Source organism: Protopterus annectens, chromosome 4.part0, assembly GCF_019279795.1.
Source record: "Protopterus annectens isolate FY-2018-M chromosome 4.part0, PAN1.0, whole genome shotgun sequence".
Classification (NCBI taxonomy): domain Eukaryota; kingdom Metazoa; phylum Chordata; order Ceratodontiformes; family Protopteridae; genus Protopterus; species Protopterus annectens.
In genome coordinates, this window is record NC_056733.1 from 1,699,442,441 (window position 1) to 1,699,469,551 (window position 27,111).

The 27,111-nt window shown below is 38.4% G+C and overlaps 1 protein-coding gene across 1 annotated transcript in view; it reads left to right on the forward strand.

Moving 5' to 3' along the window:
• Window positions 1-27,111, forward strand: part of ARAP3 (ArfGAP with RhoGAP domain, ankyrin repeat and PH domain 3) — a 1,205,760-nt gene that overhangs the window by 832,779 nt on the left and 345,870 nt on the right. Inside the window, exons 19-20 of the mRNA XM_044069919.1 lie at window positions 6,262-6,325; window positions 6,923-7,086. Of these exons, the coding sequence (XP_043925854.1) occupies window positions 6,262-6,325; window positions 6,923-7,086 (228 nt within the window). The remainder of the gene's footprint in view (window positions 1-6,261; window positions 6,326-6,922; window positions 7,087-27,111) is intronic.

Here is a 27,111-nt window from a genome sequence, read left to right on the forward strand (position 1 = left end):
CCCGCAAGTTCTCATAACATTTACCTAATACCATAAATATAAAGGTGTGTTGATCATTCGTTTCTTTAATGTGTTTTGCTAAAGCATTAAACACACTGCCCTTCTTAATATGGTATAGGTGTTCCCTGATCCTATCCCTTAATAGTCTATTAGTCTATTTCTAGAATAGCTAAAACATTTTTCGGAATGTTGCACAGAATCAAGCCTATAGGGCCTCTAGATTGAATGCTAGGGAATCAGATTTTATGGAACAACTAGATAAGATAAATATAGAACTAGCAGAGAGGGGCTATGACCAGAAACATGTCAATCAAAGTATTAGAACAGTGAGAAACTCTAGACACAGTAGAGCCAGGCCCTATTTCTCTGAACAGGCAGAGAGTGATATATGCAATGGGGGTCAACAGAAACAAATTTCACAACCACTTAAATTGTGTTTTAGCTATTCTAGAAATATAAGATACTACACAGACATCATAGGCAAGCACTGGAATATTTTGACATCTGATAAACAAGTTAGCAACCTGATAGGAACACATCCACAGTTTACTTTTAAAAATAAGAAGTCGCTAAGGTGACCACTTTGCAATCCCAGAGACCAGATCAGGACTGAGGACACGCCAGGGACTAAACCATGCACTAGGTGCCAGTTCTGTAAATTTATAAATCAAGATATGGAGTTTCTGCATCCAGACACTGGGGTAACTTACACACTAAGAACCAGTGCAAGGTGTGATACATCACATGTGGTTTACCTTGCTACTTGCAAAGTATGCAGTAAATTCTATGTGGGAAAGACCGATAGACTATTAAGGGATAGGATCAGGGAACACCTATACCATATTAAGAAGGGCAGTTTGTTTAATGCTTTAGCAAATATACATTAAAGAAACGAATGATCAACACACCTTTATATTTATGGTATTAGGTAAATGTTATGAGAACTTGAGGGGTGGTGATACCAGAGTTCAAACTGAGAACCTGGAGGCTAAATGGATTGTGAAATTAAGAGCCAACACAGGACATGGTCTCAATGACCATGTACCATTGAGACCCGTCCTGAAAAACAGACCATTACGTAGGTAGAACTTGTTATATTCTATGTGGTTTACATGTATTTGTAATGTGCATTTTTTGTAATATTGCTTTTATGAAATGTGGTTTTTATTATGAAGTTTTTGTATATTTTACTATGCACTTTACTGTGGGCTGAGCACAATTGTTCCTTGTGCCTTTAAGAGTCTTCTCTTTTTAATCATGTGACTAGTTAATGCTTAGTATAAGAATGGGTGTGCTGAGTGCTGCTTTTTATACACCTGAAGAAGTCTTGTGGTGAAAGCGCTTGTGTGTCTTGTAATAAATCAGCTGAAGAAACTGGAGCCTTGCCTCTGCCTGCTTTTATTCTTTGGATTTGTTTTGTGTTTCTGCAGAGGTACCTGGTTACTATTGGATTTATACTTTGCTTTGCTCATTTATTTATTTTTATTTTATTTTATTTATTTTACATTTGTTGACCGGACTAGTCGAACTGGATTCATGTCCATTTTCAGCAGAGGCCTGGGGAGATAAGCTCCGATGAGAACAATAACAAAAAATTACTAAAAATAGCAAATCATATTTACAAAGTTGATGTAAACAAGGTACAATGCTTTTACATTGGTTGGACTAATCCAAGAGGTTAGCAAGTTATTGACTTATAGCAACAAGTGCAGGTATAAATTGTATCATTCAAATCCAGTTGTAATACATAGTATATAGAGGAGAAGGCAGCTGATAATATATATAACATATTCATATGTAAATATGCAGTTATGAGTAGTAGTAGTATTAACATGCAATTTAAATCCATAGTATATAGAAGAGAAAGGTAGCTATTTATGTACACTTTTTAAGTACAAATGATATTTACATTAATAAGATACAAGAAGATGTAAGTAGTAGTATCTAAAAGTACAATGTTAGTTGTAGTTAAGAAAAACGGGTAGATAACTGAGAAGATCAGGGTAGGCTGAACCTAGTAGCAGGGCTAGTTTATCAATCAGGTTCAGTGGAGGGGCTGTGAGGGTAGGCTGAACCTAGTAGCAGGGCTAGTTGATCAGTCAGGTTCAGTGCATGGGCACAACCAGTGAGTTTTGAGGAAAAGCTTCAGTTTGGTTTTGAAAAGTTATAGAGGGGGTAGTGAGGAAAGTTCACTGGTGAGAAAGTTCCAGGATTTTCCAATAGTATTAGAGAAGAGAGAGTTTCCAGCCTTGTTGTTTGATTTACAAATATTGACCAGCAGTTTGTGGGATGAACACACAGTCTTTACATTTTTGTAGGGGGTGAAAAGGGTAGATAGTATAGGTGTATTTGTTGGATGGTGAAGGGTTTTATGGAGTATAGTCAGTTGGTGGAATTTAATCTGATTTTGTAATTCCAGCCATCCTAGCCATTTTAGATTATAACAGTGGTGGGTTCTAAAGGGGTTATCTGTAGCAAATCTGGCTATGTTATTGTAGGCGGTTTCCATTTTATTAAGGTTGGTTTTGGATAGATTTGTATAAATAGGTGAAGCGTAGAGGAGAGGAGAGATTAGATGGGTATGAGCAATAGTTATTCTAGCTGCAGGTGTTTTATCCTATAGAGAGAGCTTAGTTTTCTATTAACAGTTTTTATAGTGTTGTTAATATGAGTGTCAAAGTTAAGGTTGTTAGCTATGGTGATACCTAGAAGTTTGGTGGTAGCATCTGGGGATATGAAAGTACCATTAATGGATGTGACTGAGAAATCTATCGGGAGATTTATGAGTTGGGGTAAAAAGGAGGAGTTTGTTTTTTGGGGGGTTCAGAAGGAGACAGTGTTGTGTGAACCGAAGTTCCACTGTGTTAAACAATGTTTGGGTAAGGGAGTTAAGTTTGGATATAGATGTGGCTGAGCATATCATTGTGGAATCATCTGCATATTGTATGCATGTTGGTTGAGGGATTTCTAGATGAAGGTCATTGATAAATATAGAAAACAGGAGAGGTCCTAGTATAGACCCTTGAGGGACACCAAGGTTAATGGGGAGGTTGGTAGATAAAGTGTTGTGCCAGAGTACTGTCTGTTGTATGTTATTTAAATAGGACCGGAACCATTTTATTGCTAGTGGATCTAGTGACAGGAATTTGAGGATATTTATAAGTATCTGGTGATTAACCATATCAAAAGCCTTAGACAGATCTATAAACAGTGTAGAGGAAAGCAAATTGAGGTTACAGATTTTGTTAATGCAATTGGTAAAGGAAAGGAGGGCAGTAGTTGTGCTGTGTAAAGGTCTGAATCCATGCTGACAGTTGGAAAGTAGATTATTTTGGATTAGGTGGTCTAGCAATTGCTTGTGGATGCATTTTTCCATTAGCTTAGCTAATGGAGAAAGTTTGGCTATGGGATGGTAATTGGAGAATTCAGTAGAATTTCCACCCTTGTGAAGGGGAATAACATAAGAGACCTTAAAGATTTTGGGTAAGTTTCCTTTAGTGATGGTTCTATTAATGAGAATGGAAATGGGATAGGCAGTGGATTTAGCTGCTATTTGTAGGTATTCAGCAGGTAGTTGGTCTGATGAAGGAGTGCATGGTTTTTGTTTTTGAAGAAGGGTTAGAATATATGTAGTTGGAACTGGTTGGAAGAGGAATGGAGGGGGTGGGATAGTGTTAGATTTGGATAAAGTTAAGTTCTGAGTTGATAACTGACTAGCAAGAGTTTGAATGGTTTCAGTGAAAATGGAATTAAAGGCATTGGCAGTTTGTATGGGGTTATCATGGTCATTGCCTTGTGGGTTTGGTGTGATGGACTGACCTGGGTGTAGTAATTGGCTAATACTTGCCCAGAACTTTTGAGGTTTATTATAGTGATCTTGCTGGAGTTGTAGGTAGTAGGTTTTTTTGTCAGATAGTATAGCTTGTTTAGTTTTATTTCTTAGTTGTCTAAAGTTTAGTTGGTCTATAGGATTTTTGGTTGAGCGGTATTTAGCCCAATACTTGTTTCTGAGATTAATTTTTTGCTTGGTTTCTTTTAAGAGCCATGGGGCAGATTTAGTTCTAATTCTGATAGAGCAGATTGGTGTGTGGTGGTCTAGTATGGTTAGGAATTTAAAATTAAAGTGATTAACAGCTTCGTCCAGTGGAAGGTGTTACAAGGGGACCAGTTGCATGCTCTAAGTTCACTTTGGAAGAGATCAGGGTTAAAGGTTTTTTTGGTTCTTATATTCTTGAAAATTGTAGGAGTGAGTAGATTGGTTTTAAGCCTGATGATATAGGTAAGTGAGTGATCGCTAATATCATCAGGATGGACTCCATTTTCATAGGTTTGGGCATAGTTATTGATAAGTATCCAATCTAGGGTACTTTCCTTCTTATTAGGCTTGTTAATCCTAGTGGGGGAGGTTATGGTTTGCTTAAAACCAAATATGTTAATATGGGTGGTAGGGTGGGTAGTGTTACAGCTCTTCCAGTCGATATTTAGATCTCCTAGAATGATGGTTTCTTGGGGTAAATTTTGAGATAACCAACATAGGGTATTTTCTATAGTGGTAATGTTGTTACCAGGAGGAAGATAGATACAGATTATATAGATGGATTTGAATCTGTTAAGTTGCAGCTTGGTAATAAGAATTTCAGCATTAGAGTCTTGGGGTGGTTTGTAGTCATAGGTAGTAATCTGTAGTCCTGATTTAAATAGGATAGCTATTCCACCTCCCTTTTTAGCTGTTCTGTCTTGTCTTAAGATATTATAACCAGGTGGGATAGTGTCATTGTACATTGAACATACAGTTGTACAATCATATAGTTTGCGTACACAGATAAGTAATTAAATTTTATATATACATATATACAGTGGAGGTATTGCACAAACAGTATAGTTATTATGCATATAGTTATATCTGCAAGATAAGTTTAGGCATAAAACTGGATGGAATTAAGAACATACAGTATATGTAATGGTCACCTGCCTGCTGTACAGGACAGATACACATGATAATAAGTGTATGGAATACACGTTCATAGGAGTGTACTAGGCTAACGTCCACAAGAGCCTTTTTAAGCCTAACACAGGGAGCAGGTAGCAAACTTGCCAGACATTATCTATAAAGCATTTACATGCTGTGCCACTATGGAACTGCTCAGTAAGAGTTGTTTTGAAACCAGTAAGAATTTCTTTGCCTCTCAGGTCAGAAGGAAGATTGCTCCATATGGCAGGACCGAGCCTGGAAAAGACCATTTGATTTGAAGGGAGGTCTTTGAAGATAAAAAGAACCTGTAAGGGAATAGTTAGCAGATATGAGTATTTTTTTAATGGAGGACAGCAAGCTTCTTTTAAAATTTTATATATTAGTAAACTGAGTAAGTAGGTGGAGCTCTCAGTTATTGGGAACCAGCATACCTTCTGTAGAAAAATGCAGTAAGGAGTTTCAGTTCCTTCCATATGTGCAAATCTGCACATTTTGTTTACAGTGGTCAGAAGTCATTTTGTATTGTAGGAAGAATGAAAGGTCAGTAGGGGAAGACCATATTCCAGTTTGGGTAGGATAACATTTTTAGCTTTGGCCAGACTAGTGACAGGTGTAAGGAGGTGTGAAATTTTATCACAAAGCTTCAGCTGAGACAACATTGTGCATTGTATTATATGTACGGATAGAGAGGGTAAAAGAACAATAAAGAATGAGACCCAATATTTATATTTTGTTACTGTGGGGTTTGAAATTGTTTTGGGAAAATGTTATTGTAATTCTGGGTATTTGAGAGAATCTGTATGGAAGAAGGAAAGTATTGTATTGTTTTACATGGTTTATTGACAGTTTATTGGTCGAGTCCCATTGGCAGAGTTATATTACCGTATATACAAAGTATGTATTACAGTATAGTTTTCTGTAAAAATGACAGAGCATGTAATAAACAGCACGGTTATAGGAAGGGATAATAGTACTTAATGGAGATTATTAAAGAATACTAATTCTTGTTATGCTACATTGGCTCACACTGGAAATATAATCTATATCTATAGCAAAACCTGATTCAGAATTTTTTATCATGGTTTTAAGATTCAGAGATGAATCAAGTTTTGTAGATTTTATACAGAACCTGACAACAGAATGAGAAGCTTGTCTGACTCCATTTTATGTTGATAAAGATACAGTTTTTACTACGATACTATATTCAGAACAGCAAGAGACTGCATACTTTGATTTTTAACTTTCACTAGAAATGAGACTTACAATCATTGTTCTTTTCTTGCCGACAGATTTAGTTCCACATACTGAGAGCTCAGATAAGAAGGATGCCCTCGTGCTTGTGGAAAAGGGAAGGTAAGGTTTTCGATTTCACTAAATAGTATCACTGGCATGAGCGTGAACACTATTAATAACGAATATTCCATGTTAAACTTTGTTGCAATCTGACTTTCATTATAGTGTAAGTTGTGTATTGTTTCGTGATCAGTGCTAACAGTGAAATGATCGTTTCAACCATTCACCCTGGATCACTATTAGCTTATGCAGGTAGTACACTAATTCCGCTGTTGCTAACTGTGGGCAGAAAAAGGAAGAAAACCCACAACTAAGATATGCTAATAGTAATTCTAGCAGCGGAGATATTCTTAATAATAAAGGGAATAACAGAAGATAAGGACTCTAATGCTTTAAGCTGCTTCCTTGTAGTATGCTTGAACGCTTTTTCCACTGACTAAAAAGCATTGGTAAATATATGTTTCCTCGAAGGAAGACAGAGGTGGCACATTAAAATCAAATAAGTATTCTTTTCATATTGCATTATTTTTCCAGTGCTGTTGTATTATACCTTGAAATGTAATTTGAATGCCTGAGTGCCTAATACTTGTGATATCTAAGGCATGCTTTTGTAGAGCCAGATTTATTCTTACTTGTTTATATAATATTTTACTACAGGACTCTGCATGTACAAGGAACAACTCGAATGGATTTTCCAGCATGGCACACAGATATCCAGGCTGCAGCAGGTGGAAAAGGAAACTCCCTGCGAGATCAGCAGTTGAGCAGGAATGACATCCCCATAATTGTTGACAGCTGTATTGCTTTCATCACTCAATATGGTAAGTTAGGGTTCTAATTCTGGGGAAACTGCATTGATCGTCTAAAGAAATGACCCATAGTAAACATAAATATAGCATTTTCTTCCTTTACTAATTCATTTCTAAAACTTGCTAGGATGCAGAATCAATGTTCAGATGAATCATACAATATCGCATTCACCAATTCTGTCAAGTCTGGAACTGTGAGTCTATGTATTTGAAACTGTAAGGATCATAGAATCATAGGATATTACTAGGCTAACAGCCCAAGAACCTTTTTAACCCTAGCCATTCATGCCCCGATTTTCCCAATTATCAATGCCCATGGGGTAGAATGGCTTTGGCATATGTCTGTGCCTTAGTGCATCTACAAACTGCCACAGTCAACAAGCCAGAGGTGAATTTGCGATTTCCCATCAGTTGGTCCAAAGGGGATTTCCTTTACGTGTTGTTTTATGAATTTAAAATAACATATGAGACTTTAAGATAGCATATGAAAAGATGGGTTATTGAAGACAAAAGCCCCTATAATTAGCTGTGAAAGGTGGAGAGCAGAAATCATTTTTCTTATATAAACTCTAGGTTCAAGCAATTGATCTTGAAGTACCACTCTTTCCAAACCACATCCATTTTCACATAATATTAGGAAAATTCCATTCATTCTGCCAATGGATGTTGTTGCACAACTGCTTGAAGGATGAGATAAGTGGGATAATTAGAACATATTTGTAAGAACAATTGTTGCATAATTTAGGCACATATACAATTTTTTTATTGCACCATCTGGTGCTTGTATTAAGTTTAGTTTCAAATGCTCTAGAGTCATTTTCTTATATTCATTGACATTTGAATGGGAATCTGAACATAAGCTCCCTTCATATTAAGTATGGATTAAGTTTGAGTCTTAATAGAAGGATAGTTTCACAAATCAGAGTGGTCATGAATATTTCATTAAATGCAACTCTGAAAGTGCTGAATACAAAAATATCTTCCTTATGAAAGGCAAGTCAGCTATAAATCCATTAGTGGAGAATTGCAAACCTTAACCCTGCTTATAATTAAACATAATTCTGAGATTGCTAAACTTTGGAGAAGGAAATAATACACAAATTACAGTGACCTTACAGTACAAAGTCCAGTTCAGAAAAATTGTCATATCACAGTTTTTATAGACTTGTTGTGATCAGCTGCAACGTATTAAAATAGAACACGCAAAAAAGACTTACTACTTACTGACCCTGCTATTTACACAAGCTAGAAAATAATATTGTACACACCGCATAACACATAATTAGCTTCTATCTATCTATCTATATATATATATATATATATATATATATATATGTATGTATCTATCTATCTATATATCTATCTATCTATATATCTATCTATCTATGTATCTATATATTTATCTATATATATCTATCTATCTATCTATATATCTATCTATCTATATATCTATATATCTATCTATATATCTATCTATATATCTATCTATCTATCTATCTATCAATATATCTATCTATCTAGCTATCTATCTATATATCTATCTATCTGATTGCAAACAACCTGTATTTATGACTATGCTGATACTAGAACAGACTGTGGCTAATCACCTACCACCCATTTGCTTTCCTCAGTGCTGAACTGACAGAACAGTTGATTAAATGATTTTCATACTGCAGCACTCGCAGAGAAGGGTGTCAGCTGACCACAGCCCCATGGTGTAATCTGTCTGCATAAGGCCAGCTATAGTGTCTCCTGCACTTCAGAAGACACTGGAAGGCTTGTGGGTAGGTGAGAATGGGACGTTATTGAAAAGCAAGCATCTCTGTGAGTGAGAGCTGACTGCATGTCTTTGGACATATTATCAGCTCCAATATTATGATTGCATAAGAAGACATTCAGCTTAATTCTAAACCCTGTTTCTTCATTAAGAATTGCACAACTTGGAGCAGTGAAATGTTTGCCTTCTGTGATTGTAATCTTGCCATGATGGAGCTATGTTTTCTGAAGCTTTTTGCTCCTTGTACAGCCATATTTGGCAGATTGGACTGACAGGAGGAACCAGACAGCCAGTATTCAGATCTGACCATTGTAATGGTTCAATTAAAGAATCACTGACCCTCATCCAGAACATAAATAACAGCACCCTACTGTGGACACAGGACTTACTTTGCCAGAGGTTGCCTGCTGGCTAGGTGATATATCTTTCCCAATTAGGTTCAAGCCCAAAAAAGCTATGTGGAGTCACTATGTAAGCATACCACCTGTAAGCTGAGGAGGCAGTTAGGTACAGTGCCATTCAAATGGCAGGTAAGAGCAGGACATGACAGGAATGTCATTGCATTGTTAAAGAAAGACCCAAAGTTTGTGTGGGAAAATTGAAAAAGTACGTACAGGGTTATTTTTGGTCTAACTGCAACACACAGTTTTTGTTCTTCAACTAGACTTCTTAATCAGCAGTGGTAGCTGTCTTACTTTGGTGCTGCCATCATGAGAGGTCATGTGTGGGTACAAGGTTACTCATCTATGTACTTTGCAATTATTGTTTGCACTATTAGTCAAGAAGGTTTCAGAAAGAAAAACATGTTTTGGTCTTTGGATGCATATAGTTAAGTGCCATTTCAGTATTCAGCCTTCTTGCATGACCACGTATATGATTACTGGAGTGCTTACATTATTGTGGCACAGAAATCTGCAGGGTTGTGATTTAGAGGAGTAGCTTGATCTTTGCCTGAGCAGGGAATTCTTATTGGACTTCTGTTTTAGTAAGGAATTATTTATAATAAACACCATGTCTAAGCGCAAGGAAGCAAACAAGTGCACTTATTACCAGATTATCTTTGTCCAAAGATTGATGAGCAGCTTTGTAATTATGTCATCAAATCTGGAGATATATGTTCTAGAAACTCTGATCAAAGAGGTTCTGAGCTGTTAAGTAATCATTAGATGCTGGTAAGATGAATAAAACAGGTAAGACAACAGCTGAACAGACCCAAGAACTTCAAACATGTGGTGAATGTATCCAGAGAGTACTTAGTCAATGCTTCTGTGCAGTTTGAGTTAATTTCCTGAGTATATATGTGTGGAACCTAAATGGACCCTATTCAAGAACTCAGTAGTTGAGGCAGAAGCAACACGCTGTGACTGGAAGGTGGTGAATGCCTCATCTTCATAGCCTTAGAGCTTGCTAGTAGACAGCAGTTTTGAGGGATCATCAAGTTAAAGAAATTGGCCCTTTGTGCAGTGCTGTCTGGGTAGGGGGCCTTCAGATATAGAAACAGGTATTGAGAAGCCTGGAAAGCAGCAACTGTGAGAGTTGCCAAAGTATAACAGCAGATCGAGAAGACCACAAAGATTCACACTGGTTCTTGTAAACCATCCACTGACTCAGAAATTGAAAGATGATCAGGGACACTGGCTAAGCTTTTCTTGCTAGGCTACTTTCTAGTGGGAATAGAAGGTGGCCTGGTCTGTCTGAGCTGGAAAGCTTTAAGTGAGACTGCTTGATTAGTCAGAGGGTTGTTTGTTTTTGTTTACTCAGCTTTCTCTGCATCTGTAAATTTGGCATGTTTGCACAGTTTTTGACTCATATTCAGAGAGTTCACAAACACGTGCAATCCTAGCACAAAAAAAGTACTTTAAATTAATTTTTTGCAGATTTTATAAGACATACAAGAGTACTGCTGCTGTATTTTCAAATTATTTATTGCATTTGTCTTCACTTTGTCATTGTAAAAGGTCATGTTCATAGGTTCATAAGTTCATAGGAGGTTACTAGGTAAACAGCCCCAGAGCCCTTACAAGCCAAGCCATATTTATTCCCACATTGCCCCAATTGTCAGTGGTTAGATGAGTGAAGTTTGCAGAGGTAAGGGTCTATGGGTTCTCTGCCCAAGAGGGACATGGGCACTACTTCAGGAGTAAATTTGCAGTGACCCATCTATTGATCTAGGCTGCATTTGAAGAGGGCTAGGGAGTGGCTCTGTTTCACATGAATTGGAAGCTTGTTCCAGAGAAGTGGCAGTCTCTAGGAGATGCATCTATCTCTCCAGCATGATCTGTTCATGTCAGAGGCTAGGTTAAGATCCCTGGAGCAAATGACCCTCTTGCAGTCTGATTTATGTATATGCAGTATTTCCATCAGGGCCAGGTCAGAAACTGCCCCATAAGCCAGGCACAGGTCACCACTTAACCTGTAGGAAACAGAATACAGTGACAGGGATTTCAGTCTTTCCATGTATGACTTGTTTTGTGTACCCTGTAATTTCTTGGAGAGAAACCTCTGTGGTCTCTCCACATGTTGCAGGTGTGTGGTGAGGTACATGCAAAATGAAGCATTGTACTCAATTATTGGTCTGATGAGGGCCAAATAAAATGGAATCATAACATCCTTAGATCTAGGTGCGATGCCTTTACATAGAAGAATTTCCTTACTACTGTGGATATGTGGTGGTAAAAATTCAGATTGCTATCAACCTGATTACCCAGATCACATACCACTGGGTCTACACTTAGGGGGATGCTGTCTATAATGTAATTAGCAGGGATGTCAGCTTTCCCCAAAGAGAATTATAATGCATTTTTTTGCAGTTAGCCTTAATCCATAGCTTTGGCACCAGTCATTTGTCTGCTTTAGCCCTGCCTGCAGTATATTAACATTATTAGGAGACTCAATCATTGTTCTTAATTTGCAAGATGACCTGCTCTTTTGAGATAGTAGGCTGATGAATGGTGGCAGGTATACTTTGGGGAATGACTGGAGGGGATGGGAGGGTGAAGTCTTCTCTAAATCTGTCAACTAGCAGGTTAGCTATTACCTCCCCCTTGAGTATGGGTGGTGCTATCCACAACCAATTCAGCCACAGGCTGTCCAAGTTTGTCTGGACTTCTGAGAAATAAATTCCAAACAGTAAGGAGCCCAGTACAGAACCCTGTGATACACCACTGGTGACTGGTCATTTGCTAGAGGTGAAGTCATCCACTTTGACAGTATGTGTCATGTCAGTGAGCTAGTTGGCTACCCATCTGGTAATGTAGGGGTTATTTCCCAATTGGAAGAGTTTTGTTATAATACCTGCATGGGTGATTATGTGAAATGCCTTGGCTAGATCAAGAGAGGCAGTATGCACTGTCTTTCCCTCATCCAGGGCCTTGATGACTTTTTCAAAAAAGTCAACCATGTTTAACAGGCATTATCTACCTTTACCGAATCCGAACTAGGTTGGGGCTAGAGTTTGTAGATTACCTATATCCTAGTTAATAAGGTCTCACCCTTTTTTGATTTCTCCAAGTCTTTTGGGTTTCTAATACCATGACAGGAATGGACCCCATTCCTAAGTCAAAGTACAATTAAAGTTCATGAAATTAGTATTATTTCACTCTTTGATGTTAGCCAAAAGTGCTCTTCGCAGTACCCGCAATGTGCCCAGCAATGACTCCTTCTGCAATTCATATGGTGTTACATGAATTGGTAACATAAATAAATATGATTGTAAATTCTTTTTTATAAGACCAGTTGCTCCTACTGCTGTTGGAACTGTCTGGGTATCTTTCTTCCACATGGCTCTCGTTTCTGCCTGCAGATCAAGGTATTTTATGATTTTGTGTCTCTCTGTACACAAGACACTATAGTCACTAGGTCTGGCAATTTCAATGATCAATGCTTCTTTTCTTGGATCACTATGTCCGGTTTTCTAGCATCTATCTTTTGGACTGTTGGTATTGGGTGATCCCATGTGCTGTAAACTTCATAATTTTCTATGATTCTCTGTGGCTCATGTTTCCAATGTTTTCAGCCACTTTGATAACATAATTTTTGCACAATCTCCAGTGTAACAATCTTGCCACATTATTATGCCTTTCAGTATACAGTCCCTCTACCATTAGACCATCACAACCAGCAAAAAGGTGTGTAACTGTTTCCAACTCAGTTCCACAAAACCTACATATGTCTGTTTCTCCCACATGTTCAATGGACTTTGTAAACCAGCGTGTATGCAGCCCACTATCTTGGGCTGCCAATGTTAACCTTTCATTTCTTGATGTAAATTCACCTCTCCTTAACCATTCCTGCGTTCGTTCTTGATCAACATGAGGCTCTTCCAGAAATTTTTTATACTTGCAACTATGTTTATGTTTTTTCCACATTTCTTGCCTTCTCATCTGATCCTTCACCTTATATTCTTTCTTTTCTTTTTTAGGACATTCAGTTGCTGCCTGGTTTTTATCCACTTCTGGCTTGATTTCCATTCCTGCTTGACATCCATATGCTTCTGCTAAATTAAGCAGAGATGTCATCTTAGATTTATTCTCCTCATGTTTCAAAACTTTCACCACATTTGGATCTTGTGAGGGCAATAGATATGTGTGAAGTCCCACGATTGCAGATCTATACATGTAATCAATTTCCTTCAGAACGGGGGATACATAATCTTGGTATACACTGATTTTTATAAATCATTTGGTGAGCATGAAGCATCCTTCTTGTTTTGATATCCAGTCTATCCAACACTTTTTGGGGCCAGTTAGTCACTCCAAAACTATAAGTTAGGACAGGAAGAGCAAATTGATTTATAGCTTGGATCTTGTTCCTAGGTGTCAATGTTGTTTTCAGGATTAATTTAAGTCTTCTAAAGTACTCCTTGCTAAGCCTTATTCGCATTTGTTCATGTTTTATTGTTGATCCTTCATCAATTCCCATGTATTTATACACCCCCTCTTGCTCAAGTTCTTTTATATCACATTCTTGTCCCAAACTGATGTTTTCCTGGTGCTGCAATTTTCCTTTTTTAAAGGTTGCTTTTGCACATTTATCAAGACCAAATGACATTCCGATATCATCTGAAAAAGTTTTGACAACATGCAGCTGTGCTTTCAGTTCCTCATCTGATTAGCTATACAATTCTAAATCATCAACAAAGAGAATATGAGAAGTCATTAGACTTTGTTGTTTTCTAGAAGCCAAATTGTAGCCATGGCCTAGGCTGTTAAGTAAGCAGCTTAATGGGTTAATGGCAAGGCAGAATAATAAGGGTGACAGAGAGTTGCCCTGGAATATCCCCCTTTGAATTTTATCCCTGGGATAATAATCTGTCCTTTATCATGGCTTAATTGCAAAGTGGTCTGCCCACTGTTTCATGGTTACTGTAATGTAATCAATCAGTGTAGGGTGTATCTTATACATTTTTAAGCACTCTTTTATCCATGAATGTGGGATGCTATCAAATGCTTTTTTGTAGTCAATCCATGCCATACTTAGGTTCTTCCCCTTCTTACAATTCTCCACTATAACTTTGTTTAACAACAAGTGATCCTTTGTTCCATATGACTTTCTTTTATTGCCCTTTTGTTCTATTGTCATAATTGAGTTTTCTTCTAAATGACTATAAACTCTGTCAGTGTCAATTCCTGTGTATAGTTTGTATGTTGTCGGAATACATGTCATTAGTCTATAATTTTTAGGGTAGCTTGCAGGTTCACTCTTAAGTAAGATCATTGTTCTTTCTGTTGTTAACCAGTGCGGTGTGTGTTCAGGGTGCATATATAAATAGTTCTTACTCATGGCTAAATCATCGTGCAAAGAAGTTAATACTTTAAGCCAAAAGTTAGGTACTGCATCTGGGCCTGGGGTTTTCCAGTTAGAGGCTTTTCTCAGCTTTATTTCAATCCCTCTAGTTTTTATTTCATCCCATTTCATATCCTGTACCTTTAAACTTCTTATTCTCTCTTTTACTTCTTCTATTCATTTAGCATCTTTATTATGTTCCACAGGATCTTCATAGATACTTCTCCAAAATGTAGCTACTTCCTCTTTTTTTGGCGGTCTATCTATTCCTTTTACCTTATTTCCCAGTTCTCTATAAAACTTTTTTGGGTCATCAATAATTTCTTTATTTTGTGTTTTTCCCTTATATTTATCTTCATATCTTCCGCCTGTTTTGTAATTTTTAGTTTGTTATCTCCAATACTGCACAATAGATCCTAGTCTGTTCTAATACCACGCATTGCTTTTATCACATCTATCTTTCTTAATATTTTCATTGATCTGTTCCCTCTTCTATAATCTTCTAACAATGATACTTCTTGTCTTAGCTGCTTTATAGTTTTCTCTATTCGATATTTCTATGATGGTATTCGCTGTTGCCCTTTCTTTTCCCTCTCTACCCTATGTTCCTGTGGTAGAACTTTATCAGTTGTTAATTTAGCAGTACAGTAATATATTCTGTTTACTTCTGTTATATCGCATGGGTCTCTATGGACAGTGGTAATTACTGTGTTCATTTGTTTTATCAAACTTCTGACTTTTGGGGTTTTATTAACCTTCTGTAGTCTATTTCTCTCATTGATCTTGATATATCTATCTTTGTCTATTAAATCAAGCAACTCTTCTCTTAACTCCTTTTCTTCCATACTGAGGGTACATCCCTTGTTTTCCATTTCCTGTGGGTATTTTATAGAAAGTTCTATAGCATCTTCCTGTGGCACCTTCTCTTCGATTTCATCCTGTGTCTTCTGTTGTTCTGTCATATGGGAACTCACTGGCCTATCACTCCTCAACATTGACTGCATCAGAGTTTCCACAGTTTCCTGTTTCTTTCCTTGCTGTCTAGCTTCAAATTAATGTTTATACTGGTTTCTTGTGGAAGGCTCCACAATATCTTGATATGGCACCTGACCAGTTACTTCCAATCCACTGGTTTCCCCTTAATTTGGGTATCCATTGCTCTATCTTGTTGTGGTGCTTTCTGCATTTGATTTTCTACACTGAATGCTTCTCTTTGCAGCTGTTCCATTACTTCAACTTCTACAAGATCCATAATGATTCTTTCCATGGCCTTGCAGATGTGGCTAGTCAAACTTTTGGGCCTATAATTTCCAGGGTCAGTTGATGATCCCCCTTTGTGCGGAAGGATTACTGTTGCTGCCCTCCATTCCACCGGGATATAACCAGTTCTCAGGCTGTGGTTAAACAAGGATCCAAGTGGACCTGATAGGTCATGTTTTAAGTTGTTTAAAAGGCAACCTGGGATGTTGTCTGGTCCTGTTAATGCCATGTTTTTGGCCTTGGAGAGCACTGAGATGACCTACTCTTTTGAGATAATAGGCTGATGAATGGTGGCATGTATATTTTGGTGGATAACTAGAGGAGACAGTGGGGTGAAGTATTCTCTAAATCTGTCAACTAGCAGGTTCGCTATTAACTCCCCTTGAGTATGGGTGGTGGTATCCAGAACCGGTTCGGTGCATAGCTGGGTATTCCCTTTTAGGTTTTGGATGTACTTAAAGAATATCTTGTGATTATCCTTATCTAGGGAGGCTATTTTTGCTTCATAATTAGCTTTGGAGGACTTGACAAGATCTCTTATTTGTTTTCTTTAAGCTAGAGATGGATTTCTTCCTCTGCTGAGTCAGTTCCCTCTTGTTCTTGGACATTAGTTTCTTTCTCTTATTGTATAGCCTGTTTATGCAAGGGTTCCACCACGGTGGCTTGTTTTTTTGGCAAGACCTGGTTTTAATCTGGTCAGGTACAGCAGATTCTATGCAACTGCTTAAGTGGTTATACAGGGCACTGATGTAGATCTCTGCATAGGAGTCTGCATTGTCTGAGTGTGACAGGGCTTTGAAACTTCTTATATCATCACTTAGTAGGAGGTAATTTGTCTCAGAAAAGTTCTAAAGCATTTTTGAGCTTGATGGGGTATCTGGTCTTATAATTATATTGACTGAGACTGATTTATGGTCAGATCTTACCAGGAAGGACATCACGTAGGGACACGGGGGAGATGCAGTGCTCTCCCATGTTAGTGAGTACTATGTCCAAGATATCTGAGCCTGTTGTGGGTGTACTGAATAGCCTTTCCAAAGCATTTGCATTGACAAAGTCTAAGAACCTCTGAGCCAACATGTTTGTGGTTGTGTATGTTTCCTAATTGATGGTAGGATAATTAAAATCACCCATGAGTAAGGTGTTGGGCTGTATGGTAAGTGACTTCAGTATCTAGGTGTACAGCATACTTGTCCTGTTTCATGGTGGGGGACCTCTAGCTAGCTATGATGTGGTAGGGATCTTTGCCTATAGTTAATTGGACATGAAATAGCTCGAGAGTCATACTGTTTGACCAGTTTCAAAGTGTACTTATCCTTAATGAAGATGGATATACCTCCTCCTTTGGTTCTTTTATGCTCAGTTTGTGGTCTGAACATATGGAAGGCATTGTAGTCCTGCATGGCAGGGATGATTTTCACACCTTTGTACCATGTCTCAGTGACTGCACAGACATCAGCATCTTCCAAAGTGAGGAGTGCTTCCAGGGAACGCAGTTTATTTTTTAAACTCTTAGCATTAAGCAGCAGTATTTTGAGTTTATCTAGTGAGGATTCTATTATGTTGGGAGGTTGGATATTTTTACACTACCTAAAAAAGGCACAATAGGGACAGCTAATGGCTAATGCCTTTGCAAGTATCTGAAAGCCTAGTGGAAACAGGTGCAGACCATCTCTGGCAAAGCAGCTTGGCCTGTCGAACATGTCTTCCCAAGATTACAGATATTGGATCACTTTGGACGGGCACCAGAAGCTAAGCCAATTGTTAAAGTCAATCATTTTTGTTTGTATTGAGACATTATCCTTGGAGAATGTAGAATGCTGCTTAAGGCTAGGCTTATACCTGCCTGTGACACATAATCTGAGAGCTCTGACATTTCTCTCTTCATATAGTCCAATGAGGTAAGTCATTCACTCCCACATGAACTATAACAGTGTTATACTGGTACTTTTGGTTGAGTGACGTGAGTGCTTGAGTGACTTGACAGATCCTGGCACCTGATAACCATAACCCGCTCCTTATCCAGCCTGGTGAGGGGAATATCTATGTGTCTCACAATGGAGTTATCTATGACTATTACATTAGGTTTTGTGGTGTTACGCCTTATGGGCTTATTTGTTGAGACACGGGTGTGTCTGCTATTATGTGTTGTGGTTTGTTTTTGCATTGTTATGTGTGCAAGTAGTTTCCATTTGTGAGGCCTATGACTTTTTGGTAAGTTACTAGGGAGTACATCTGCATATGTGGGTTTATGTGCCATGTCTTTATTTAGTGTGGGAAGTGTATGTGTGTGTGTGTGTGTGTGTGTGTGCGTGTGTGTGTGTGTGCGTGTGTGCGTGTGTGTGTGTGTGTGTGTGTGTGTGTGTGTGTGTGTGTGCTGACAACCTCTTTAGCATTCGATTTGTCCTTATGTGAGAGTCTTACCTCGAATTTCATAGTGTAAATACATATCTCACATAAATCATTTATTTGTTTGTTTCAGGAGTAAGTGGTTGTCAGTATACATGAGACAATTGTTACATTGCCTCAAGATGTCCATGCCTACTTGGCTGGGAAATAGATGATGGGAAACTGCTCATTCATAATAGCAAACTCTTACTGTATGTTTTATTATCCAGATAGCAGTCTGTTACTGTATGTTCTATTAGGAAGGGAATGGGTTAATTGCTGGTAACACCAAGACTACAAGAGGGACCTATACTTTGTGTAGGCTAAGATTGATTAATAAGGCAATGCTGCTCAGTGCACAACTGAGTTACTCCTACAGCAGCTGAAAAGCTTGGAAGGGCTTTGCTGAAGCTGTTCAGGGAAAAACTGAGCTTCTGTGCTTTTGAATCTCTACAAGGGCACTGCTGACTGCTGCTATGCAAAGAGCAGCACCACGCAAATGCAAGGCTTAAATATGAGCAAAGAGAAACAAGTTTTAAGATTACTACCAATCAGGAAAGCATAAGCCTTCTACCAGCAATCCCCAACTCAGACAGGTTAGATCAACATACTTCTGCCACAAGGGTGCAGAAAAAAAACTTAATGTAGAATAGCTGGTTTGGAGCCCATTTGTAACAAGACCACGCAAACAAATGACAATAGCCCTACAACTAACAGATCCACTGTGATACAGTGCAAATAACTACATAAAGCAGCAGCAGCAGAAAATACAGATTTTTTTGCAACTTCTAAAGTACAGTCACAGTATATAAGAGAAGTGCAAAAAGATACTTGGATATCTTTTGTGTTCTTCCTGGTGCAACTAGACTAGGCAAACACCTACTGCCACTAGATGAATAATCCCAGTCCTCCTAATGTAAAATCAGAGTAAAGGAGTGTCCAGAGTGAAATGCTACCACAAAAAAACATAAAAGATAGGAAGTGCTACCACAAACATAAAAATACAAATACAGCATTGTACTTTAAACAGCTTATAAAAGTGTGATTGTTCAATAAAAGTCTTCTCTTTGTATTAATGAGCCAAGAACCACTCATTTCTACTGAATTTCTAAAGGCACTATAAACAAGATAAGCTGATTAATAAGCCCTGCAGGCAATAAAACTAAATGCAGAAATCTTGGATATTTCCCCAACCTAAACAGACCAGGCTACCTCCCATTGTACTTGATGGAAAATCCACTGACTTCTTGATATCAAAACAGGTGCTTGGAAGAGTGTAAAAATACACTACTTTATCCAACAGCTAGCGAGGTAATGACTTCAGAGTAAGTAAATCAGTAGAACAATGAGAGGCAAAATGCACTTTTTCAATATAAGCACAAGTAAAGGTAAATAATTTGAAATAGCAACAGCAGTGTACAAAGGAAGTAGCTTATTAAGCTCAATTTACAGTAAGAGTAGGTAACTTAAAATAACCAGGTTTAAACATCATATCAATGTAGGGGAGAGTCAGTGGAAAAAACTAGCAGGGAGTCAACAGCAGTGCTTTAGTTTATGCAGGCTTGAAATCTTTTCAGAAAAAAAGACGAAGGCCCAGAAATTCACTGTATATTTAAGTATCACTCAAACAATTTAACCAATGAAAACAAGTGTCTGTCTCTCACACAGAATAAAAACACCAGGCCCAGCAGATGTCTTAAAACAGAAAACAAAATTTAGCAGGTGAAACAGAATAGCTTTATCACCTCAGACAAGAAAATATAGGTTTACTTTCTTCACTGAGCAGGGAATCACCTTGCTGCTGGTTTCACTTTCATTTGTAGTTACTTTCAAAGTGTGTGGTTCTGGCAAGTTTGTTCGATTGTCCTGATTAACTTCACTTTGGGCTAACTGTGACATGGTTTTACATTAGGAACGCCTGTGCTTCTGTACTGAGAGTAGAACATGGCCTGGTCTGTTTGAGCTGGAGATATCACAGGAAGGTTTTAAATGAGACTACTTGATTGATCAGAGGACTACTTGCTTTATTAAGTCAGTTTCCTTGCCTCTATACATTTGGAAAGTTTGCACTATACTGTCCTTTGTGCAGAATCAGTTAGTAGTGTACTGTATATGTGCAGGCTCAGAGAATTAAAATTTTTCATATAAAGCTATCCCTGAAATTTCCATAGAAATCCTTTTTTTTTCACTGAGGAGAACCCACAATGAGTTTGTTCTTAGATAGTCGTAAGTCTATAGTCTTACAGCAATCAAGCTTCCAAGCTCTAAACCCCTGCTGTACCATCCCCTTGTAGAACAAGAAGCAAGGATTAGTAGTCGTGGATATGCAGTTCCCTGCTATCTTTACAGCCAGTCTGATGGATATGAGTAACTTCAAGCAACATAGCAATTGGCTCATATTTTACTGACAACCACTTAATTCTTAAGCAAATCAATGTGGTGTGTGAGAGACGTAGTTACATAACAGCACTGGAGGCAATACTGTCACACACAGACACTTAAAATAGCAAGCACATTGTCAATAACACACGCACTACACCCACCTCACATAGTATGGTTCAGACACATAGGCCTACATATGCTGGGTCTCTTAAATGTAATCTCCCTGATCCACAAGGACCTCACAGACATTGCATAAACAAAAGTATCCTCAGCAGCCTCAAGAGCATTCCACATAATCAGTACCCAACGTGATGCATATGGCCACAGTCTACAGTATCTCAGCTTCTAAACCCGTAAGACGCACCACCACATAACCTAATATTTTGGTCAAAGGAGACTCCATTGTGAGACACACAGATGTCCTACTCACAAGGCTAAGTAAGGAGAGAGAGTTATGATAAACTGTCTATCTGGGGCCAAGATCCATCCGATCTCACAAACACTTAAGTTGTACCAGTCACAGTCCATGTGGACAAAAACCACCTAACACATACCTCTCTGAACTACATGAAGAGATACATGATAGAGCTCTTGGACTATGTGTCTGAGGTCAGTATGACCATAGCACTGAACATCATTCTGCCTTCTCCAAGAATGAAGCCACAATATGAATAGAAAATAATTGACTTTAACAAATGACTTAGAGTATGGTGTCATTCAGAGGAGGTATAATATTTACCAGCCTGGGATGATATGCTCAACAGGCCACACTGCTTTGCCATAGCTGGTCTGCACTTGTCCCCTCAGGGATTTAAACTATTCTCAAAAACCTTGTCCACAACTATAGTGTCTCTTTTAGACATTGCCAACCTGATACATCTATTAGCTTAGCTATGCCAGCCCAGGAAATCAGTGGCAAGAGTCTAAACAAGTAACTCCACTCCCTGCAAACCTGCAAACTCTGTTCACCTTAGAGAATGTAGCCATCTGTGCAGGTATTGAGACATGGTTAAAAACCAGGAAGAGCAACTTTGTCGTGCAGGACAACAGTGCCTTCCACACATTTAGACCAGCTACTGCACATGAAGGTACAAAAGGTGGAGGTGTCTCTATTTACATTAAAATCAAAACACACCTCAAGGCCAGCCAATCAGAATGATGCACTTGAACTTAACCTTAGACAAAGTCCATGCTATATACCTGCAAGCTATAGGTCTCCATCTGTGACCCAAGAAAACCACAATACATACTTAATTGTACTGGAGACACTCCCCATTCAAACTAACACCATACTCATGGGTGACTATAACTACCCCAGAATAAAATGGAAATCATACACAACCACTAAAATGCATTCCCAAAGCTCCTGGACTTAGTAAATGCAAACATCTTCAACCAGTTAGTCTGTATGCCCACTAGGGGTGCAGACATCCTTGATCTGGTCATCACAAACATGGTGGAATGTTGCACCATCACTATTGTAATGTTGTCGCTATTCAGGTCAGACCATAAAGCTGTCTCCTTTGAAATAAAGGTAAATCACTGGCTAATCCTGGAGCATTTAGAAATTATTCAAGGGCAAACGTCCTACTACTAATTGGCAACCTGGCAAAATTTCAAGTCACCCCCAAAACCCTGAGATAATCATATTAACAATAGAGACAGCTGTACCAATCCAGATTAAGTACAGGATCAACTCAAAAAATAAGCCACCATGGTGGAATCCCAGCATCAACAGGTCATGCCACAAATTAGGAGGTGTAGTACCCAGCAAAATAAAATTCCCTCATCCTCCTAAACAAGAAACTGAAGAGGCTAATAAAGTCCACCAAAAACAAATTTAAAGTACAATTAGCTTCCCAGGCCAAGGATAATCACAAAGCTTTCTTCAACTATGCCTGTAGCCTCAAAGGCAATACACAGCAATATACTAAATTGATTGTAAATGGTGCCACCTATATGGAGCTGAAAAATATAGCAAACCTTCTGGCCTACAATTTTAGCTCCATTTTTACCCCTCTCTCCATTCCAAATGTCCCTCAGGAAATAATCAATTACTCCTCCAACAATCACTAAGAGAACAGGTGCTCACAACACTGCCCAAGGCCAATAACACTGCATCGATGGGCCTCGATAATATCATGAATGCCTCCTTAATGGAATGAAACATGACCTATCATGACCATTAGAAACGCTGTTTAACCAAACCTCCAAACAGTCTTTATGCCAAATGAATATTAAGGGTGGGCCATCTGCGGACCTGGAGAATTATTATCCAATAAGTCTGACTAGCCTGATAGGCAAAAACTATGGTGAGAATAATCATGGATATCCTAAATGGTGACATAGGTAATGTTCAAACATTGAATCCAAATCAGTTCAGGTTCGTCAAGGACAGGTCTTGCCTATTTAACTTGGTGGACTTCTTCAAGAAGGAACTCAGAAAGTAAAACCACTGCACAAAGTTCAAAACTACTCTAGTTTTATTGAATACAATTAAAGTAGACTATTTTAATTGTATTCAATAAAACTATGGTCATTTCGAACTTCGTGCAGTGGTTTTACTTTCTGAGTTATTTGTGGCTGAAGAAGTGTTTCTTTTGGTTCTTCAAGAAGGATAACAAAGAAATGGATGAGGGCAAAATGATGCATGCTGCTTACCTCTACCTGGTCAAGGTAAATGGCAGAAAAAGCTCACTAAACTTGGTATAAACGCCTACATCACCCACTGGATAGCCAGGTGGCATACAGGCAGGACCCACAAAGTTAGAATAGAGGAGTCTTCCTCCACAAAAAGGCTAGTTACTGGAGGGGTACCTCAGGGCTAAGTGCTGGGACCACTTCTGTTTAACATGTAAATCACCAAGGACAGGGCTAATGCCAAGGGGCTCTGGCTGTCCAAGTTTGCAGATGATTGCAAATAGTGTGCAGTCATTGAATCCCCTCCAAGACATAGATATCCTCCAAAAACTGACTAATGCATGGTGCTAGAGTCATAGTCTAAAACTCAATGCCAAGCAATGCAAAATAGTATCCTTCAGAAGGATGGCCATCTCAGCAAACTACTAGATTGACAATACACCCCTAAGAGTAGACTCTGTAGTCAGGGATTTGGAAACACATGGAAACAGTGACTTCACACTTGACTATTTCTCCCCGGTCTCTGCCCAGTCAGACTTTTCCTGGTTAACAAATATCAGAATAAAATAAATAAATAAATGTGTCTCCTGTGGTGAGGCAATCATTCTATGCTAGGCCACCCATGTCCAGTTAACAGATGTCAAAATAAAATAATTAAATAAATGTGTCTACTGTGGTGAGGCAATCATTCTAATTTGCACAACTTATAAGCTGGTCTGTAGCAACTAGACCCAAGTATGACACCGTTCCATTGTACTTTGCTCTCATAAGGTCAGTCATTGAGTACAGTGCTGCTCCCTTTGGAATGTACCTGGTCAGGTATATGCTACAATTGGAGCATCCTCAAAGGTTCTTTACAAAAGTAATAAATGGTGTGGAAAACAAGTCCCATGCAGTCCAGCTCAAAGCCTTGTCCTTATATTCTCTCATGTACAGGCTGCTGATAGGAGACCTATGACTGACCTACCAAACATCCTCCAGTCCAGCCATGTTGGACCTCTTGCACATCCATAACACAAATGGCATCAAAAATACCTGATCCAGGGACCTAACCTTTGCCTGCAACATAATAGGACATGCTGGAAGGACAGGTATGTGTCTCAGAGCCCCCCTTTTTCTGGAACAGGTTTCCCATCCATGTGAAGCAGAGTTCATCCCTCCACTTATTCAAGTGAAATTTGGACCAGTGGATGGAGAACCATACATATACATCTGGTGTGACACCTATGTCTCTGCTAGAGAGCAGAAGTTTGCAAATACTTGACTACCCATGCCCAAGTATATGTACCCCCACAAAACCATTGGGAGCTAATAACTATCAAATTTTACTGGGAAGTATGGCTAGGCTTAAAAGGGCCCCTTGGGCCAATAGGCTTGTATTGTACTATGATAATGACATTCTGACCTTGATTGGAAGCACTGCTGTAAGATGGAAGGAACACTTTTAGGAATCTTTAAACCTGTTGGAATTGGTCTCTTTCAAGAGTAAATGGTGTAGGTCTCTTTCAAGAGTAAATGGTGTAAGTGAATCTGTTTCAGTAGGTAAGCTTACTAGATTGATTAAATACATATGCAGTCACATGAATGCATGAGTGAATGAAGCTGAACATACTGAAAATGCTTGGTAAATTAAAATACCATGGCTCATGTGTCGTTTCAGTGTTAAGTGGATGGTTCATATAGGTCTATACTAGACAAATATGATCCTATCCATGCAATCCAACCCAATTTTATCCCCTGGTACATGTGAATCTTTAACTGGGGGGTATGTTTGTTGGGAGGGGTATGTTGGTTAAGAGGTTGCTAAAAAATTATGTGAGGGGTGTGTCAGTTAGGGAATGTTTACTGTTGGCCTTGGTCTTTAAGAGGCATGAGGGCCAGCCTGGAGATGAATTTATGATTACCTATCCAGTATTAGGCAGAGAATGCTTTCTATTGGCCTTTGTCTACAAGAGACATGGGGGCCAGCCCTGGTATGAATTTGTGATTTCCCATCTAGTGGTCAAGGTTAAATCTGAATAGGGATGGAGAGGGACTCTGCTTCACATGGATAGAAAGCCTATTCCAGAATATGGGAATCCTTTTAAGTTACAAATCTATCTCGCCCTTTTTTGATCGTGTTGTATGAATGCAGATTTGCTGTTGTTGATGCATTTACACCACTTGCAGTGCCTGCAGGGATGTAATCCTGTTGAAGTGCCTTTACTATCATCCTGTAAAATGTCAATGTGTTTTAAAGTTAACTTGTTTTTTATAAGTAAATTAGGGAGTATCTACAAATATTTTACGTAATTTGCTATTTCACAATACAATCTTCCAATTATGTGTGATCAATTTCTTTATTTTTTTCTGTATCCATACTTATGAGAAGACTAATATTTTATTTACATTTGTTTACTGGGAAAATTAATCATGTTTGTACAGACGTTGTCCTTTACATTTATCAGACCGCCTAATAAAATAGGCATAATGTGATGTTCTCCTTTTTAATGACTTTATTAACTATTTCAAACACTTGTTCAGATTTTTAAACCTTATCTATAAATAATTCTTCCAAAATATGTATTTCTTCTACATATTCACCTTGTTTGAAAATTAGTCTTAATACCTTTAGTAATTGTCCCTTTATCACATTTTCTTTCCTAAAATTTAGATACAGATTATTTACATGAATATAATTATTGGTAAAAGTAGGTCTGCTTGGATGAGACTGAGGATTGCACAAAGGCTAAAAGAAACTCAGAATGTGTGTGCAATGCTGACGACTTTCAATGAAATCTACTGTATATGAGTAATATACAGGAGATGAGGGCACATCACAGAGATTCCTGCTTGAAGAAACACAACTTGAAACTTTGTGTCGACATTTGTGAAGGCAGCAGCATATGCCCTGCAAGACCAGCCTGTTATAAACGCTGTTATTGAAATATAACCAAAGAAATTGTTTACAGAGATTATATTGTCCTCAGTGCTGCTGTGGTAGTGCCTGCCATCAGAAATGGTGGGTCAGTGAAATTTGCTGAAATTGAGAAAGCCATTAATGAACTGGGAGAAAAGACGTGTAACATATGGGTAATGGAACCTTTACTATCAGCAATGGAGGAGAGGTTGGTTCTCTGTTTTGAACTCACCATTATAAACCCTCCTCAGTCTGCAATCCTGGGCATGCATGGTATCTTTGCTCGGCCAGTAGCAGTTGCAGGAAAGGTCAAAGTGTGACTAATGATGTATGTGGCCCTGAGATACGATCACCATTTGACTGAAGGCAAAGAAGCAGTTACTTTCTTGCATACAATCAAGGCCACCATGGAAGATCCTTGTTTATTGTTATTAGACATTTAAACCATAGTATTAGTAGATGAGCAATTTTTATCCATTTCTGTTTGGTCAGGACAGCAGCTCATTCATACTGTCACTGGAATGACGGCTTTTGGGAAGAGGAGGCCATTGGATTCTTGGTGGCTTTCTCTATGGATTCTACTGTTCTAAAGGCTCACAACACAAACTGTCCTGTTACATGATTTAATGTAAAAATTGCACCAAGACACACAGGATTTGTCAAATGCCTTGTTTCAATTTTGCAGCTATTTTGATGACTGTATGTTTCTTGTACTGCTACCCTTTTTCTGCTTTCTTCTTTCATAGTTATCTGTCCAATGTAAAACAATAGTAAGATTAGGCATAGTAACTGTGTAACAATAGTATGATTAAGCATAGTAACTGTGTAACAATAGTATGATTAAGCATAGTAACATTGTTACAAGAAATTCTAAATTGTTGGGTTTAGCCCTGTACTAACAAGCTAC